Below are 17,303 nucleotides of genomic sequence, written 5' to 3' on the forward strand. Positions count from 1 at the left end.
TTTATTTTTATATAAACACGGTGAGTGTCATACCAGCTCACAACCACAAACATACCGCAGAACGTGGCATTCAATAGAATACCAGCCAACGGTATGAACAATACGCAGCCACATGCTGAGAGAATATGTAACACAACCTGTGTGTCAACACAACCAATAATAAGACACCGCATGCCATGGCATGAACAATGGCAGCAACAGTCTGACAGAGAAGAAACACCACCAGAGTGTAACCAAAACCAATAACTGCAGACACAGTACGCACTGGGACGGGCGCCCAGCATCCTCTACGGACTAAGAGAAAAGGATTTACCTGTAGGTACTAAAATCCTATTTTCTCATATGTCCTAGAGGATGCTGGGGACTCCAAAAGGACCATGGGATCTTTACCAAAGCTCCAGAACGGGCAGGAGAGTGCGGACGACTCTGCAGCACCGATTGAGCAAACAAAAGTTCCCCATCAACCAGGGTATCAAACTTGTAGAGCATAGCAAAAGTGTTTGAACCCGACCAAGTATCCGCTCGGCAAAGTTGAACCGCCGAGACTCCTCAGGCATCCGCCCAAGAAAAGCCCATCTTCCCAGTAGAATGGGCCTCCACCGACTTCGGTGACGGCAATCCAGCCGTAGAACTAACATGCCAAATCGCATCACAGATCCAGCGTGTAACAGACTGCATAACGCAGTCACCCCAAATCACGCTGGGAACATACCGTTCAAACAGAGCCTCTGTTTCTCCAAAGTGAGCCAAATTGGCTACCTAAATATTCAAATCCCTGGCTACATCGAGAGAATTTGAACCAGCTAATGCCTAAGTAACCACCGGCATCAAAATAGGCCGATTTCTGCGAAACCCAGAAACCACTCTTGGCAGAACTACTAACCGAGTTCTCAATGCCTCTCTATCCACATGAAAGATCAAACAAGGCTCTTGTGAGATAAAACCACCACTTTCGACACCCGCCTTGGGGACGTCAAAGCCAATAGCATGACCACTTTCCAAGAGAGAATTTTTTTTTTTTTTTTTTTTTTTTTTTTTTTTTATTTATAAGGTCATACTGCACTGAAATGGAGCCTAACTTTAGGCTTGCATCCACACCGGCTTGTAAAGTATGGATAAGAACGACCTAGCTGAAAGTCTTCTATAGGAGCCTTCCTGGACACGCAACAAGACAAATAGCTACGCCAACTACTGTGGTAAGGCTTTGCCGTTACTTATTTTCTAGCCTGAAGAATTGAGGAAAATACTTCACTGGGAACACCCATTCGGCTTAGGATATGGCATTCAACCGTCACGCCGTCAGACGCAGCCGAGGTAAGTCTTGATAGATGCCCTGATCTCGTTGTAACAGTTCCTCACATGGAGGAAGAGGGCAGGAATCTTCTATGAGTAAATCATGAAAAACTGGATAGCAAACCCTCCTTGTCTAGACAGGATCCAAGAGGATCGCCTGAACCTTTGTTCATCTTACGATTATCACCTTCAAAAAAAAAAAGTGCAAGCAGAGAGGCCACATATACCGACTAAAAACACCCACGGTGTCACAAAGGGTGTCCACTGCTGTAGCTTAAGTGTCCCTTGACCTGGAACAATATCCCTGAGGCCTCTCGTTGAGACGAGACGCCAATATGTCCAATTGCGACACTCCTCAAAGACTTGAAACGTCTGTGAAAACTTCTCGATGATGACTGAATTTCATCCGGATGGAGATCGCGTCAGCAGAGGAAATCTACTTCTCCGTCGTTTACCTCCGGAACGTAGACTGCTAATATAGCGTTTACCAGATTTTCCACCCAACAGCAAAACTGTGCATCTTCTGCCAATGCCGCTTTGCTCCTTGTTCCGCCATCGCGGCTTATTTACGCCACTGCTGACAAGTCTGGCAGAACCAACACGGGCAGAACACGAAGAATACGTTCACCGAAAATAGCTCTTCATTCAAGAAAGCTTATTGCAGACAAGCTTTCCAACTTGATCTTATCCTCTGGAAATACGTCCCTTGTAAGGACTGCTCCCCAGCCTCAGAGATCTGTATGCACGGACACCAGGATCTAAACCTGGATCCCGAACCTTCATCCCTCCAGAAGGAGAGAACCGAGCAGACACCACAGGAGCGATGTCCTGGCCGTTAGGATTATATTCTGGTGCATGTGCAGGTGAGACCCGGACCACATTTCCAACTGGTCCCTTGAAAGCCACTCTGGCATTAGACCTGCTCACCAAAAAAAAAAACCTCTTAGGCCGCACCCAACTGTTTTAGTAACGGAACATATTGATGAAGTGTCACAGCAAAACTTATCCAACTCTGGATCCCCAGACCTCTTTCCACATGAAAAATACCGAACCTTAACCGGTCAGTATCTACTCAGAAACCCACCTCCGACATCTGTGTCATTGGGAACAACAGCCAATCCCTCAGTCGAAGAACAGTCAGAGAGAACCAACAATTTGCACCTTTATACAAGGACAACCGGACAATGTCCTGAACCTGACGCACCTCTGTATGGCGTCGCGTACTACCACCCTTCCAGAGTGGAACGGCAATATCTATTAGAAAAAGCAGCAAGGGGAAACAACCGTAACTCAGAATGTTCCCCTTTGGATTCTATAAATAACTCACAGGTCCTAGTCTATTCCTGGACCAACCGAAAATTAGTAGAGGAGAGCTCACCGGAGTGGGGACCAGCCCGATAGACTCGGCGACAATTGGTGGATGTGGTGGAAACGGAAAACAACATCCACTTCTGCGAACCCAACAAGGCTGCAGAACTCTTACCTTTTCAACTTCCACTGTCTGCACAGAAAAAGAAAAAGGAACGGCATCGAACCGGTTAAAACGACTGCATCCCACAAAAGAATGCGTCACCAACCGTTGTGAAGGAGCCTAACTCACGAAGTTAGACTTACTAGTGGTATCCGCCGAGATTGACTGAATAGAGGCCTCTCCAAACAGCTGTATACCTCCCTCCAGTATCTCACGGAGACATCCTCAGCATTTTCGCGGCCACACCTCCTGGTGTCACGGGCAGCCTGCTGCAATGTTATAAAGTAGAATCAAACTAAACAGGTTACCCACTCTGGGTAGGGTAATACTATCGGATGCCTACCCGAAAATAACACACCCTCATGTACATGCCATGCAAACACGGTCAAAGTATAGAAATAAAATATCACTTCGCTTCCTGTGTATGATCCTTTGCGACCGGGCTCTGCGTCGACCAGGAGTTGACTGCCAGAATGTTCTCTCCGCATCGGGAAGAGAAGAATATTCCGACTCCTTGATAGGATCGAAAACCAACTCGTCACGGCTAAACTAGAGCTTAATCAACAGAGCGACCAGCACATGATAAGAATACCATTATTTCAGCATTCATGGATATACATAATGTAATACACAATAAAACAGACATATCCTAACCATGCATATATAAACATATCTACATATATATATATATATATATATATACATATAGATATAACCTATACGCAAGTGGATTGTCCAGACCTGTCAGGTCCCTAGTGACAGTAATGTGTTGTGAATGTGTATGACCATGTACTGACATGCCCCAGATGTGGATCTACCAGGAACGTTATGGTCGACAGAAACGTAGTAAATGTCGACAGCAAGGAATAGTAAGCGGGCAAAAAATAATAATAATCTTGGAACCCCGAGGGTTCTGAGGAAAGCATACATATACAATTTCAATAACACTCCCCCCACATATACCTATAAATATATATATATATATATATATATATATATATATATACACATATATATATATATATATATATATATATATATATATATACACTACACCTATATGTTCATTTTTTTACCCAGGAAATACCGCTGATGACGACAGGGCATCCACAAACAACTGTGTCTCCCCTAGCGTGTTTACTTTTTTAAGCACACAAACACAGACCTGCTAATACTTTATTATCCGAATCAAGTACCGCCATGCGCCGGCGAAGCCGACAGTTATCCCCACAGCAGCTTGTGACAAAACCCTCACACCTGTCGACATATGTCGACTAACCGAAAGTGGGTAAACAAACAGGGAAACAGTGAATTTATGTATCACAACAAGGATTTTGCGTCCATTATCAAACAATGCTATATGACACCCCTATAGCATTAAAAAATACTGTTCCCCCCCTCCTTCTTACTATACAGCAAGTCTTGGCGGGGACCTGAGGAAAATGGCGCCGACTCCTCTGTGAGGGCTAAGCTCCGCCCCTTCCCGGCGCGCTCAAGCCCGCTCAAAAAAACTATATATAAATACCTATATTTAGCTGGGGGGACCTATATACAGTGAGTAACCCACTGTATATATATATATATATATATATATATATATATATATATCCAATGTTTAAAGAAGGCACTCACCAGACTGTAGTTGAAATGCAAAAAGGCGTTTATCAAGTTTCACATCAAAAAAATTAATGCATGGTTGGTCATTTTTTTTTAATTTTTTTGATGTGAAACTTGATAAACGCCTTTTTGCATTTCAACTACAGTCTGGTGAGTGCCTTCTTTAAACATTGGATATACTATGGGACCTTGTGGAAACAAGTTTCTCTAGAATTTTGGACACCCCAGCAGACAACTTTGTATTTTCAGTGAGTGCCACTTCACCTATTTTGATATATATATATATATATATATATATATATATATATATATATATATATATATATATATATATATAAATAAAACGCTGCACAGGGCGCCCCCCCCCCCTGCGCCTTTGGAAGCCGTTGGTGTGTGGGAGCAATGTAGCGCGGTACCCTGGCAGGGTGAAGCTACCCGGTGTCCGGGCAACTAAATATGTTCCCCCGCCAGCGATCACTCAGTATATGCCGCCCAGGGAGCTCCCCCCCAGCGCCCTGCAAGACCCGACGTGTGCGGGAGCAGGGAGCGCAGCGCTACCGCTGTTGCTCCCTCCTTTTCGCGGTAGACTGGCGGGGCGGGCACCTAAATATGTCCCCCCACCATTGATCTACACAGTATATGCCGCCCAAGGCGCTCCCCCCCAGCGCCCTGCAAGAGGCGATGGAGTGCGGGAGCAGGGAGCGCAGCGCTACCGCTGCTGCTCCCTCCGTTTCGCGGCACACTGGCGGGGTGAACATACCCGGTAAATATGTCCCCCCCCCCCCGCCAGTGTTATAAACCTCAGCAACATGCCCCCAGGGCGGTCCCCCCCCAGCGCCCTGCCAAAGACGTTGGTGTGTGGGAGCATGGAGCGCAGCGCTACCGCTGCTGTTACCTCCGTTACTGAAGTCTTCTGTCGTCACTGAAGTCTTCTTTTATTCCAATACTCATCCGGTTTCTTTCTTCAGGCTTCTGTGAGGGGATTGACGGCGCAGCTCCGGGAACAAGCAGCAAGGCGCACCAAGTGATCGAACCCTCTGGAGCTAATGGTGTCCAGTAGCCGAGAAGCAGAGCCCTTAAACTAAGAAGAAGTAGGTCCTGCTTCTCTCCCCTCAGTCCCACGGTGCAGGAAGCCCGTAGCCAGCAGGTCTGCCTGAAAATAAAAAAAAAACCTAACAAAGTCTTTTAGAGAAACTCAGGAGAGCTACCCTAGTGTGTGACCCATCACTCCTGGGGACAAAGTCTAACTGAGGTCTGGAGGAGGGGCATAGAGGGAGGAGACAGTTCACACCCAGTTTAAGTCTTTATCATGTGCCCAAGCTCCTGCGGATCTGTCTATATCCCATGGTCCTTTTGGAGTCCCCAGCATCCTCTAGGGCGTATGAGAAAGAAAAAAGGTCTTTATTGGCCCAATTTTCTTTATTTAATGGAGATGGACTAAGCTTCATCACTGTTCATTGTGAAATTAAAGTGGATGGGACCACTATGCTATAGATAGCACCTACCCTTCTGTATCCTTCTTATTTTCCTATAGATTGTAAGCTTGCAAGCAGGGCCTTCCTACTGTATCTCTATGTCTGTCTGTTATTGCCCAGTGTTTCTTCTTATTGTTGTTACCAATTGCAAGGCGCAACGGAACATGCTGCGCTATGTAAGTAAATTTAAACAATACCCCTTTCACAGAGAAAGGCAAACTCCCGGGTGAAGAAATTCTACCCGGTAATGTGCCGATAAACACGGGTCCTTTATCTGTGTAAAAGGGTCAACCTGAGTTGAAATTACCAGGACTTCGACCCAGACACCAGACATTTACCAGGTTTGGAGATCCGGGAATTTCGACCCGGGTTGACCCTTTCACAACGACGAAATACCTGTTTTGATACGTAAATTACCAGGTAGAAATTCTTGACCCGGTAATCTGCTTGCCTGTGCGAAAGGGGAGGGAGGGGGGGGGGGGGAGGTCAGACAGGGATCGGCAAAACTACCGGATCAGAAATGCCAGGTAAAAGGCGGGTAAAAAGTTTTGGGAACGTCTGAGCTATTCTAAATCATGTAATTTACAATGACCACTTAAACTTGGAATTTACCATTTTCACAGCTACCATGAGCAAAGCTCCATTGAAATAACTGAGTTTGATCAGACTGACAAATATCTGAAGATTCTTGACCATCCCTTTGATTTTTCAAACATGTAGGTGATAGATATGCATCTGCTAATCTGTTTACAGCTCCTCTGTCAGCTGTATCTGAATCTGTAGCTTCCATAACGCTAGAGACAGGATATAGTTCATCCTTCACAATGCCACCAAAACTGGATGAAAACCTTTGTGACAAGTGACCACTCCTCTTGGAAACAGCCAGATTCTCTGGTGTTCTGCCATTCTGGATGTCCAGTTTCTGGGTCACATTTGCATTTGAATAATCCAATCTGCAAGAACGCTAGAATAAAAAAAAATAAGATTTTACTCACCGTTAAATCTTTTTCTCGTAGTCCGTAGTGGATGCTGGGAACTCCGTAAGGACCATGGGGAATAGCGGCTCCGCAGGAGACTGGGCACAACTAAAGAAAGCTTTAGGACTACCTGGTGTGCACTTGCTCCTCCCCCTATGACCCTCCTCCAGACCTCAGTTAGGATACTGTGCCCGGAAGAGCTGACACAATAAGGAAGGATTTTGAATCCCGGGTAAGACTCATACCAGCCACACCAATCACACCGTATAACTCGTGATATTATACCCAGTTAACAGCATGAAATATAACTGAGCCTCTTAACAGATGGCTCAACAATAACCCTTTAGTTAACAATAACTATATACAAGTATTGCAGACAATCCGCACTTGGGATGGGTGCCCAGCATCCACTACGGACTACGAGAAATAGATTTACCGGTGAGTAAAATCTTATTTTCTCTGACGTCCTAGTGGATGCTGGGAACTCCTTAAGGACCATGGGGATTATACCAAAGCTCCCAAACGGGCGGGAGAGTGCGGATGACTCTGCAGAACCGAATGAGCGAACTCAAGGTCCTCCTCAGCCAGGGTATCAAACTTGTAGAATTTTGCAAATGTGTTTGACCCCGACCAAGAAGCTGCTCGGCAAAGTTGTAAAGCCGAGACCCCTCGGGCAGCCGCCCAAGAAGAGCCCACTTTCCTCGTGGAATGGGCTTTTACAGATTTAGGATGCGGCAGTCCAGCCGCAGAATGTGCACGTTGAATCGTGCTACAGATCCAACGAGCAATAGTCTGCTTAAAAGCAGGAGCACCCAGCTTGTTGGGTGCATACAGGATAAATAGCGAGTCCGTTTTCCTGACTCCAGCCGTCCTGGAAACATATATTGTCAGGGCCCTGACTACGTCCAGTAACTTGGAGTCCTCCAAGTCCCAAATAGCCGCAGGCACCACAATAGGTTGGTTCACATGAAAAGCTGATACCACCTTATGAAGGAATTGGGAACGAGTCCTCAATTCCGCCCTATCCATATGAAAAATCAGATAAGGGCTTTTGCATGACAAAGCCGCCAATTCTGACACACGCCTGGCCGAAGCCAGGGCCAATAGCATGACCACTTTCCACGTGAGGTATTTTAGCTCTACGGATTTAAGTGGCTCAACCCAATGCGACTTCAGGAAATCCAACACCACGTTGAGATCCCACGGTGCCACTGGAGGCACAAACGGGGGCTGAATATGCAGCACTCCCTTAACAAAAGTCTGAACTTCAGGCAGTGAAGCCAGTTCTTTTCGGAAGAAAATGTACAGAGCCGAAATCTGGACCTTAATGGAACCCAAATTTTAGGCCCATAGTTACTCCTGACTGTAGGAAGTGCAGAAATCGACCCAGTTGAAATTCCTCCGTTGGGGCCTTCCTGGCCTCACACCAAGCAACATATTTTTGCCATATGCGGTGATAATGTTTCGCGATCACATCTTTCCTAGCCTTAATCAGCGTAGGAATGACTTCCTCCGGAATGCCTTTTTCCTTTAGGATCCGGTGTTCAATCGCCATGCCGTCAAACGCAGCCGTGGTAAGTCTTGGAACAGACAGGGCCCCTGCTGCAGCAGGTCCTGTCTGAGCGGCAGAGGCCATGTGTCCTCTGAGATCATTTCTTGAAGTTCTGGGTACAAAGTTCTTCTTGGCCAATCCGGAACCACGAGTATAGTTCTTACTCCTCTCCTTCTTATTATTCTCAGTACCTTGGGTATGAGAGGCAGAGGAGGGAACACATACATCGACTGGTACACCCACGGTGTTAACAGAGCGTCCACAGCTATCGCCTGAGGGTCCCTTGACCTGGCGCAATATCTTTTTAGTTTTTTGTTGAGGCGGGACGCCATCATGTCCACCTGTGGCCTTACCCAATGGTGTACAATCATTTGGAAGACTTCTGGATGAAGTCCCCACTCTCCCGGGTGGAGGTCGTGCCTGCTGAGAAAGTCTGCTTCCCAGTTGTCCACTCCGGGAATGAACACTGCTGACAGTGCTAACACATGATTTTCCGCCCATCGGAAAATCCTTGTGGCTTCTGCCATCGCCATCCTGCTTCTTGTGCCGCCCTGTTGGTTTACATGGGCTACCGCCGTGATGTTGTCTGACTGGATCAGCACCGGCTGGTGTTGAAGCAGGGGTCGAGCTGGCTTAGGGCATTGTAAATGTCCCTTAGTTCCAGAATATTTATGTGTAGGGAAGTCTCCTGACTCGTCCTTGGAAGTTTCTTCCCTGTGTGACTGCCCCCCAGCCTTGAAGGCTGGCAACCGTGGTCACCAGGACCCAGTCCTGTATGCCGAAACCGCGGCCCTCTAGAAGATGAGCACTCTGCAGCCACCACAACAGCGACACCCTGGCCCTTGGAGACAGGGTTATCAGCCGATGCATCTGAAGATGCGACCCGGACCACTTGTCCAACAGATCCCACTGGAAGATCCTTGCATGGAACCTGCCGAATGGAATTTCTTCGTAAGAAGCTACCATCTTTCCCAGGACTCGCGTGCATTGATGCACCGACACCTGTATTTGTTTTAGGAGGTCTCTGACTAGAGATGACAACTCCTTGGCCTTCTCCTCCGGGAGAAACACTTTGTCCTGTTCTGTGTCCAGAACCATACCCAGGAACAGTAGACGCGTCGTAGGAACCAGCTGCAGCTCTGGAATATTCATAATCCAGCCGTGCTGTTGTAGCACTTCCCGAGATAGTGCTACTCCGAACAACAACTGCTCCCTGGACCTCGCCTTTATAAGGAGATCGTCCAAGTACGGGATAATTATAACTCCCTTTTTTCGAAGGAGTATCATCATTTCGGCCATTACCTTGTTGGTAATGACAGTCCTGTACCACAATTCTGAGGTACTCCTGGTGAGGAGGGTAAATGGGGACATGCAGGTAAGCATCCTTGATGTCCAGTGATACCATGTAATCCCCTTCGTCCAGGCTTGCAATAATCGCCCTGAGCGATTCCATTTTGAACTTGAACCTTCGTATATAAGTGTTCAAGCATTTCAATTTTAGAATGGGTCTCACCGAACCGTCTGGTTTCGGTACCACAACATTGTGGAATAGTAACCCCGGCCTTGTTGAAGTAGGGGTACCTTGATTATCAACTGCTGGAAGTACAGCTTGTGAATTGCCGCCAGTACTACCTTCCCTTTCTCCGAGGGCAGCAGGCAAGGCTGATTTGAGGTAACGGCGAGGGGGAGTCGCCTCGAACTCCAGCTTGTATCCCTGTGATACTACTTGCAGAACCCAGGGATCTACCTGTGAGCGAGCCCACTGGTCGCTGAAGTTCCCGAGACGCGCCCCCACCGCACCTGGCTCCACCTGTGGAGCCCCAGCGTCATGCGGTGGACTCAGAGGAAGCGGGGAAAGATTTTTGATCCTGGGAACTGGCTGTCTGGTGCAGCTTTTTCCCTCTTCCCTTGTCTCTGTACAGAAAGGAAGCGCCTTTGACCCGCTTGCTTTTCTGAAGCCGAAAGGACTGTATCTGATAATACAGTGCTTTCTTAGGCTGTGAGGAAACCTGAGGTAAAATCTTTCTTCACAGCTGTTGCTGTGGATACGAGGTCCCAGAGACCATCCCCAAACAATTCCTCACCCTTATAAGGCAGAATCTCCATGTGCATATTAAAGTCAGCATCACCTGTCCACTGCCGGGTCCCTAATACCCTCCTGGCAGAATGGATATTGCATTAATTCTGGATGCCAGCCGGCAAATATCCCTCTGTGCATCCCTCATATATAAGACGACGTCTTTAATATGCTCTATGGTTAGCAAAATAGTATCCCTGTCCTGACAGGGTAACCGACCACGCTGCAGCAGCACTATCCATGCTGAAGCAATCGCAGGTCTCAGTATAGTACCTGAGTGTGTATATACAGACTTCAGGATAGCTTCCTGCTTTTTATCAGCAGGCTCCTTCAAAGTGGCCGTATCCTAAGACGGCAGTGCCACCTTTTTTGACAAACGTGTGAGCGCCTTATCCACCCTAGGGGATGTCTCCCAACGTGACCTATCCTCTGGCGGGAAAGGGTACGCCATCAGTAACTTTTTAGAAATTACCAGTTTCTTATCGGGGGAACCCACGCTTCTTCACACACTTCATTCACTCATCTGATGGGAGAACAAAACACTGGCTGCTTTTTCTCCCCAAACACAAAACCCTTTTTTTAGTGGTACTTGGGTTAATGTCAGAAATGTGTAACACATTTTTCATTGCCGAGATCATGCAACGGATGTTCCTAGTGGATTGTGTAAAGGTCTCAACATCGTCGACATCTGTGTCTGCCATCTGAGGGAGCGGGCGTTTTTGAGCCTCTGATGGCCTTTGAGACGCCTGGGAAGGCGCGGGCTGAGAAGCCGGCTGTCCCACAGCTGTTACGTCATCCAGCCTTTTAGGTAAAGAGTTGACACTGTCGGTTAATACCTTCCACTTATCCATATACTCTGGTGTCGGCCCCACAGGGGGCGACATCACATTTATCGGCATCTGCTCCGCCTCCACGTAACCCTCCTCATCAAACATGCCGACACAGCCGTACCGACACACCGCACACACACAGGGAATGCTCTGACTGAGGACAGGACCCCACAAAAGTCCTTTGGGGAGACAGAGAGAGAGTATGCCAGCACACACCAGAGCGCTATATAATGTAGGGATTAACACTATAACTGAGTGATTTTTCCCAATAGCTGCTTGTATACACAATATTGCGCCTAAATTTAGTGCCCCCCCTCTCTTTTTAACCCTTTGAGCCTGAAAACTACAGGGGAGAGCCTGGGGAGCTGTCTTCCAGCTGCACTGTGAAGAGAAAATGGCGCCAGTGTGCTGAGGGAGATAGCCCCGCCCCTTTTTCGGCGGGCTGCTCCCGCTATTTTATTGGACTCTGGCAGGGGTATTTTACACATATATAGCCTCTATGACTATATATTGTGTAGATTTGCCAGCCAAGGTGTTTAATATTGCTGCTCAGGGCGCCCCCCCCCCCCAGCGCACTGCACCCATCAGTGACCGGAGTGTGAGGTGTGCATGAGGAGCAATGGCGCACAGCTGCAGTGCTGTGCGCTACCTTGGTGAAGACCGAAGTCTTCTGCCGCCGATTTCCAGGACCAACTTCTTGCTTCTGGCTCTGTAAGGGGGACGGCAGCGCGGCTCCGGGACCGGACGATCGAGGTCGGACCCTGTGTTCGATCCCTCTGGAGCTAATGGTGTCCAGTAGCCTAAGAAGCCCAAGCTAGCTGCAAGCAGGTAGGTTCGCTTCTTCTCCCCTTAGTCCCTCGTAGCAGTGAGCCTGTTGCCAGCAGATCTCACTGAAAATAAAAAACCTAAAATATACTTTCTTTTTCTAGGAGCTCAGGAGAGCCCCTAGTGTGCATCCAGCTCAGCCGGGCACAAGATTCTAACTGAGGTCTGGAGGAGGGTCATAGGGGAGGACCAGTGCACACCAGGTAGTCCTAAAGCTTTCTTTAGTTGTGCCCAGTCTCCTGCGGAGCCGCTATGCCCCATGGTCCTTACGGAGTTCCCAGCATCCACTAGGACGTCAGAGAAATATATATTAAATTATATTAAATTTTAACAGATGTTATTGTGTCACAAAGTCTTCTCATTTCTCACATGCACACACACCATTGTTGAATTTCTTAGATCAGCTTAATGTAAATTTTAAGGTTCGAGCTATTTCACTTTGTCCTTATGCAATAAAGGATTAGGTTATACACTAAAGGGTGGTACACACGGAGAGATCAGTGTTTAAAATCTAAGCAATCTGACTAGATTGCTTACATTTTAAGCATGAATCTGTCTTGTGTATGCCCCCCAGCGATAGCGATAGTTATCGCCGGTGCTAGATTGAGCCTGCATGCAGGCTCAATCTAGAGGGTCGCTCACTTCAGCACTGTGTGCGAGCGGCCCCCCTTTGTCGCGCTGTGCGGAGCGGGGAGAGAGATGTGTGCTGAGCGGTCTGTGTTAAGATCGCTCAGTACACATCTCTCCCATCTGTACTAGCCTTAACACTATTGTGAGCACTTCTTTTGAAGTAAACGGTCTTGCTTTAAGTCTCGGAAGAGTCCCTGTGCGGTTTTTTTGTGGATCATCCAAGAAAACTACTTCTGAAATAATCTTTGAAATGATTTGAGAATGTTAATGCTAATTACATACTATGGGGTGTATTCAATAACTGTCAGAAGTTGCCGTCTTCTGACAGAAATAGGTGGGAAGGGGTTCCGACCTATTCAATAGGGGCTGATTTTTTCCGACAAAACGGGAATTCCCGACCTGTCAGAAAACACGTGGATCGGCAGAATAGCCACCGATCTGCGTGCTTCTGTCGGAAATGGAGCCAAATCAGACAGGTTTTGGCCCTCTTTCTGACAAACTCAATCCGACTTGAAAACAAGTCTGATTGAGGCGAGGACACAAGCGGTGCTGCGGGTGCTGAGATCGGCATCCGGAGCCGGCTGCGGGGGGACATATCTGCGACGGCAGGGGGAGGCGCTGCAGGGAGAGAGGTGCTTCTCTCCCTGCAGCGACTCCCCCCGCCGGAGACATGTCCCCCCGCAGCCAGCTCCGGACGCCGATCTCAGCAACCCCTGCCACCTCTCTCCCTGCAGCGCCTCCCGCCGCCGCAGACATGTCAACCCCGCAGCCAGCTCCTCCCACTGGCCGCCGATATCTGCTCCCCCCCGCCGCCATCTGCACCCCTGGCCGCTGATGTCAGCGCATCCGCAGCTGCTGACAGTAGCGGCAGCACAGGACCCTGTGTACGGCCAAATCAGACAGTCGGATTTGGCTGTCCATTGAATAAGGGTTGTCGGATCCATTTCGACAACTGCATGTCGGAATGGATCAGACTCTTATTGAATATACCCCTATATCCACCCAATGAATTGTAACATGTCTTGCATAAGTTTACAACTGCAGACTAATACCTGGTAAACTACCTTTTGCTGCAATAACTGCTAGAAGTCTGTTGGGGTAAATATCTACCAGGTTTGCTCACTGTTTATGAGCAATTTTAACAGATTTTCTCAAGTTTGTTAAGCCGGGTACACACTGGGTAACCTCTCCTAGTTAGCAATCAGCGCTATAACGTCAATTGCTAATTGGGGAAGATTGCCAGTGCATACACACTGAATGATATCCTGTAACTAGTTGTGGTACCTTGTGGCAAGTGATCTTTCATAATCTAAATACTTCGCAATAGCCAGCCAAAGTCTGGTATTAGAGGTGGGTCTATCAGGGCTATAGGGTAAGAGAGGGCCATCAGAAACGTATAATTTTAGGAAGCTCTAACATAAAATTCCCCAAGCAGTTTGCCAGTGATTGGTTCAGGAAATCCTATGAAGCAATGGTTATTCATTCTATGGTGAACAGACTGGAGCAGTTAGAATCTACTTTGACAAGGGCAGCATTGAAATATGTCTGAATGGAGTCTAGCTTTCTATTAATAAGGGTTATCAAGATTTTCAAAATCTCCATTGTTGCCTCAACCACAGTTGTAGGCACCCACACTACAGACTTGGGAGACTGAGCACTCTCAGAGCCAGGGTCAAGGCAATCACTAGGAGGAGTGGAAGGAGTAATATATTTTCCAGACATTTGCCTGGTTTTTCCCCCCATTTTGGGAATACCTGTACGTAGTTACGTTTAGAAAGGGCAGACATATAGAAATATTTATCTATACCCCAGATCACAGATGTCGAAAAGAAACAGACCTTCTGTTAAAGCACCTGCTAGTATCTAGAATATAAACCGTGTAAATGCAATAGAAAGTGGAATGGTTAGGAGCCTCTTTAATCTCTATTGAAACAATTACATTAACAATATAAGTGCAAACATCTAAACTCAGAACAAATGTGGAAATGGTTAGGCTATTGAATGGAGACACAAATTGTTATAGCAGTACTGCAATTGAGGCAAAGTACCACACTTTAATGATGACCACAGAATTGCCACTAGATTTAAAACGGTTATGCATCAGAAACAATAGCAAGGGAAATTACGTATCTCCCAAAAGCCTTACATTATCAAAGCAAAAGATACTGCAACACATATAGGGTAAATGGGGAGCCAAATGGAAAACCCCAATTCACACAAAATAGTTATAGTAGGTGTTGGATCCCCCCAAATACCCTGAACGGCAAAGATTCAATTAAGTGTCGCAAATTGGCGTGAATGGTGACTCTGCAGTCCAACAACGATTTCCATAGAGGTAATTAAGTTGCATTGGACATCAGGAGCTGGGCACCACTAACAGCAGAATCCGCTGGGAACTGCCAACAGCAGAATTTGTATGACACGTATAGTAAATAGTACCACCAGCATGGGCACCCCAAACGCAGCCCCGCCATGGTCGAGCAGAGAATGAACGGAAAGGAAAATGAGAAATTTTGGGGGAGGGGGATAGGGAAATAAGCTGGAGAAGGGTTTGGGGCAGGGAGAGGTGAGGGACAAGAAAACCACAAAGGGGGGATGGGAACAATAGATGGAAAAACAAACTGTAGAACTAAGTAATGTTAAGGGGAAAAGGGGATAATGGACAAAATTAATAGCGAGGAGACAATGATCTGGAGATTTTCCAGAGATGGTTTGTATAGTAGCGTGGAATTATCGGGAACAGCTGCCCGACTGGAAAAACGACAAGATGCAGCAGCAGCACAAACAATTTACAGGATGATCCACTGCATGGAGAGGTTCATTATTTTAGTGAAACCTGCAGTATTAACAGGTGGAAATGCAGGTCAGTCACAGGAAGATAGCGTCCCTCAACGAATCAAAACATAGCACTCAGGAGAGTCCTGCCGGCTGCCGACGACAGAAGGCTCTGAAAATGATGTTGCACAGGGTAAGCCAGCAGGTAATTGGGAAAGAGGATACGGAGAGAAATCCGGACGAGAACTAGGATGCCAGAAGCCAGCCAAGAGTAGCATCTGCAGGTAGACAAAAGGGTGGGCCAGATGCTTAATGCAGACCTACTGGGCCAGGGAACGTAGGCTTGAAAGTAGCATACCAACACAGACACAAGAGAGCAGGTGCACCATACAACCATTAGAATTATAATACATTTAATTATACATCATATCTGAGGTTTTTGGCATAAAATTGGCCATTATGAGCCTTTCACCAATCGTCAAGGTAACCTCATAGTGCAGGTCCTTAACATTATAGGGGTTCGCCTCTAGGGTGCAGGGCACCCCCAAACTACCCCAGCGAACTGTTCACCAGTGTCCCAGACTGATCAGTGTCTGATGGTAAAGAGCTACAGATGTGTCCTCAAACATTATTGCTGCAGTCAGCACCACTGAGTGCAGGCCAGGTGCCGTGCAACAGTGCTAGTGCCAGCCATCTTTTTACCCAAAATGCATCTTAGTCATAATGCATTGCAAATGGGACTCACCAGTCCTAAACAGCAAGATGGAGACTGATGGAGATTCAGGAGACAACATTTAGGAGCACAACTAAAATGTGGCCACGCTAGATGTCCTGTTCACGGACAGTGGGAAAAAAAACAAATAACATTGTTAAATTAGTTTCTGTAAAACGGGGGATGTTGCTAACTTGTGTTGTAGAGAGACACCCTTCAGCTGGGAAATTTCCACCAGCTGTCTAAACATAATTAAGCCCAAAGAAGAATCGAACCAACAGCCACACAAGAGAGAATAAAGGGTGGGTATGCAGTGTCCCCAGATGGATTCAGAAAAACTGAGCAGCTGTGAGTACCAAAAATCCTATTTATTCTATGAGGATGATACTGCTTCATTTGGGGATTTCCCAAAGCAGCCACAAGGAGGAGGGTCACTCTGCAATAGCTACGCACAGAACTCTGCACCCAAAACTGGCATCTTTAGTCACAAAAAGAGTTAGAGAGTATCACGTTGCTGCTCCGCATAACTACTGAAGCCATGCAATGGGCCACCAATGAGGCCTCCACCAAACGGGTAAAATAAACAACCAGGCAATAAGAAAATGGGACCTGACAAACCGTAACTGTAGTCCACCTGGTCACAAAATGACTAGAGATCAGCCAAATTATTTTTGAAGCATGGACATAGTACTAAAAGACTGTCCTCATCAGGGTTGCAGAAACATCTGTAGTAGAATACAGTACGCATCTTCTGGTAAACAGAAATATCCTGGATAATGAGGGAAAGGGAAACCATTTAGGAAGGAAAAAATGCCTAGTACATAGGACTGCCTTATCCGTATGAAAAATGAAAGATAAAAAAATAAACAAAAAAAAATATAGCTGCAAGACTGACACTTGCTGGAACCTTCCAAGCTGGAGAGAGAATCCAAAACTACAAATCGTTACAGTATGAAAGCTATGTGCCTACTCATAAGATGATTCCCTCTACACTCCAAGGTAGCAGAGTTCCTCAGAAAGGAGGAAAGAATTAAATAAATATGATTGAACGACTACAGTTTTGCCTAGT

The 17,303-nt window shown here is 46.8% G+C and overlaps 1 protein-coding gene across 3 annotated transcripts in view; it reads right to left on the minus strand.

The window, feature by feature from the left end:
• Window positions 1-17,303, minus strand: part of CEP192 (centrosomal protein 192) — a 639,877-nt gene that overhangs the window by 329,137 nt on the left and 293,437 nt on the right. For all 3 annotated transcript variants that reach the window (XM_063923418.1, XM_063923417.1, XM_063923415.1), the window contains one exon: window positions 6,469-6,820. In XM_063923418.1, coding sequence (XP_063779488.1) covers window positions 6,469-6,820 — 352 coding nt within the window. The remainder of the gene's footprint in view (window positions 1-6,468; window positions 6,821-17,303) is intronic.

The sequence above is a fragment of the Pseudophryne corroboree genome, chromosome 5 (genome assembly GCF_028390025.1).
Source record: "Pseudophryne corroboree isolate aPseCor3 chromosome 5, aPseCor3.hap2, whole genome shotgun sequence".
NCBI lineage: Eukaryota > Metazoa > Chordata > Amphibia > Anura > Myobatrachidae > Pseudophryne > Pseudophryne corroboree.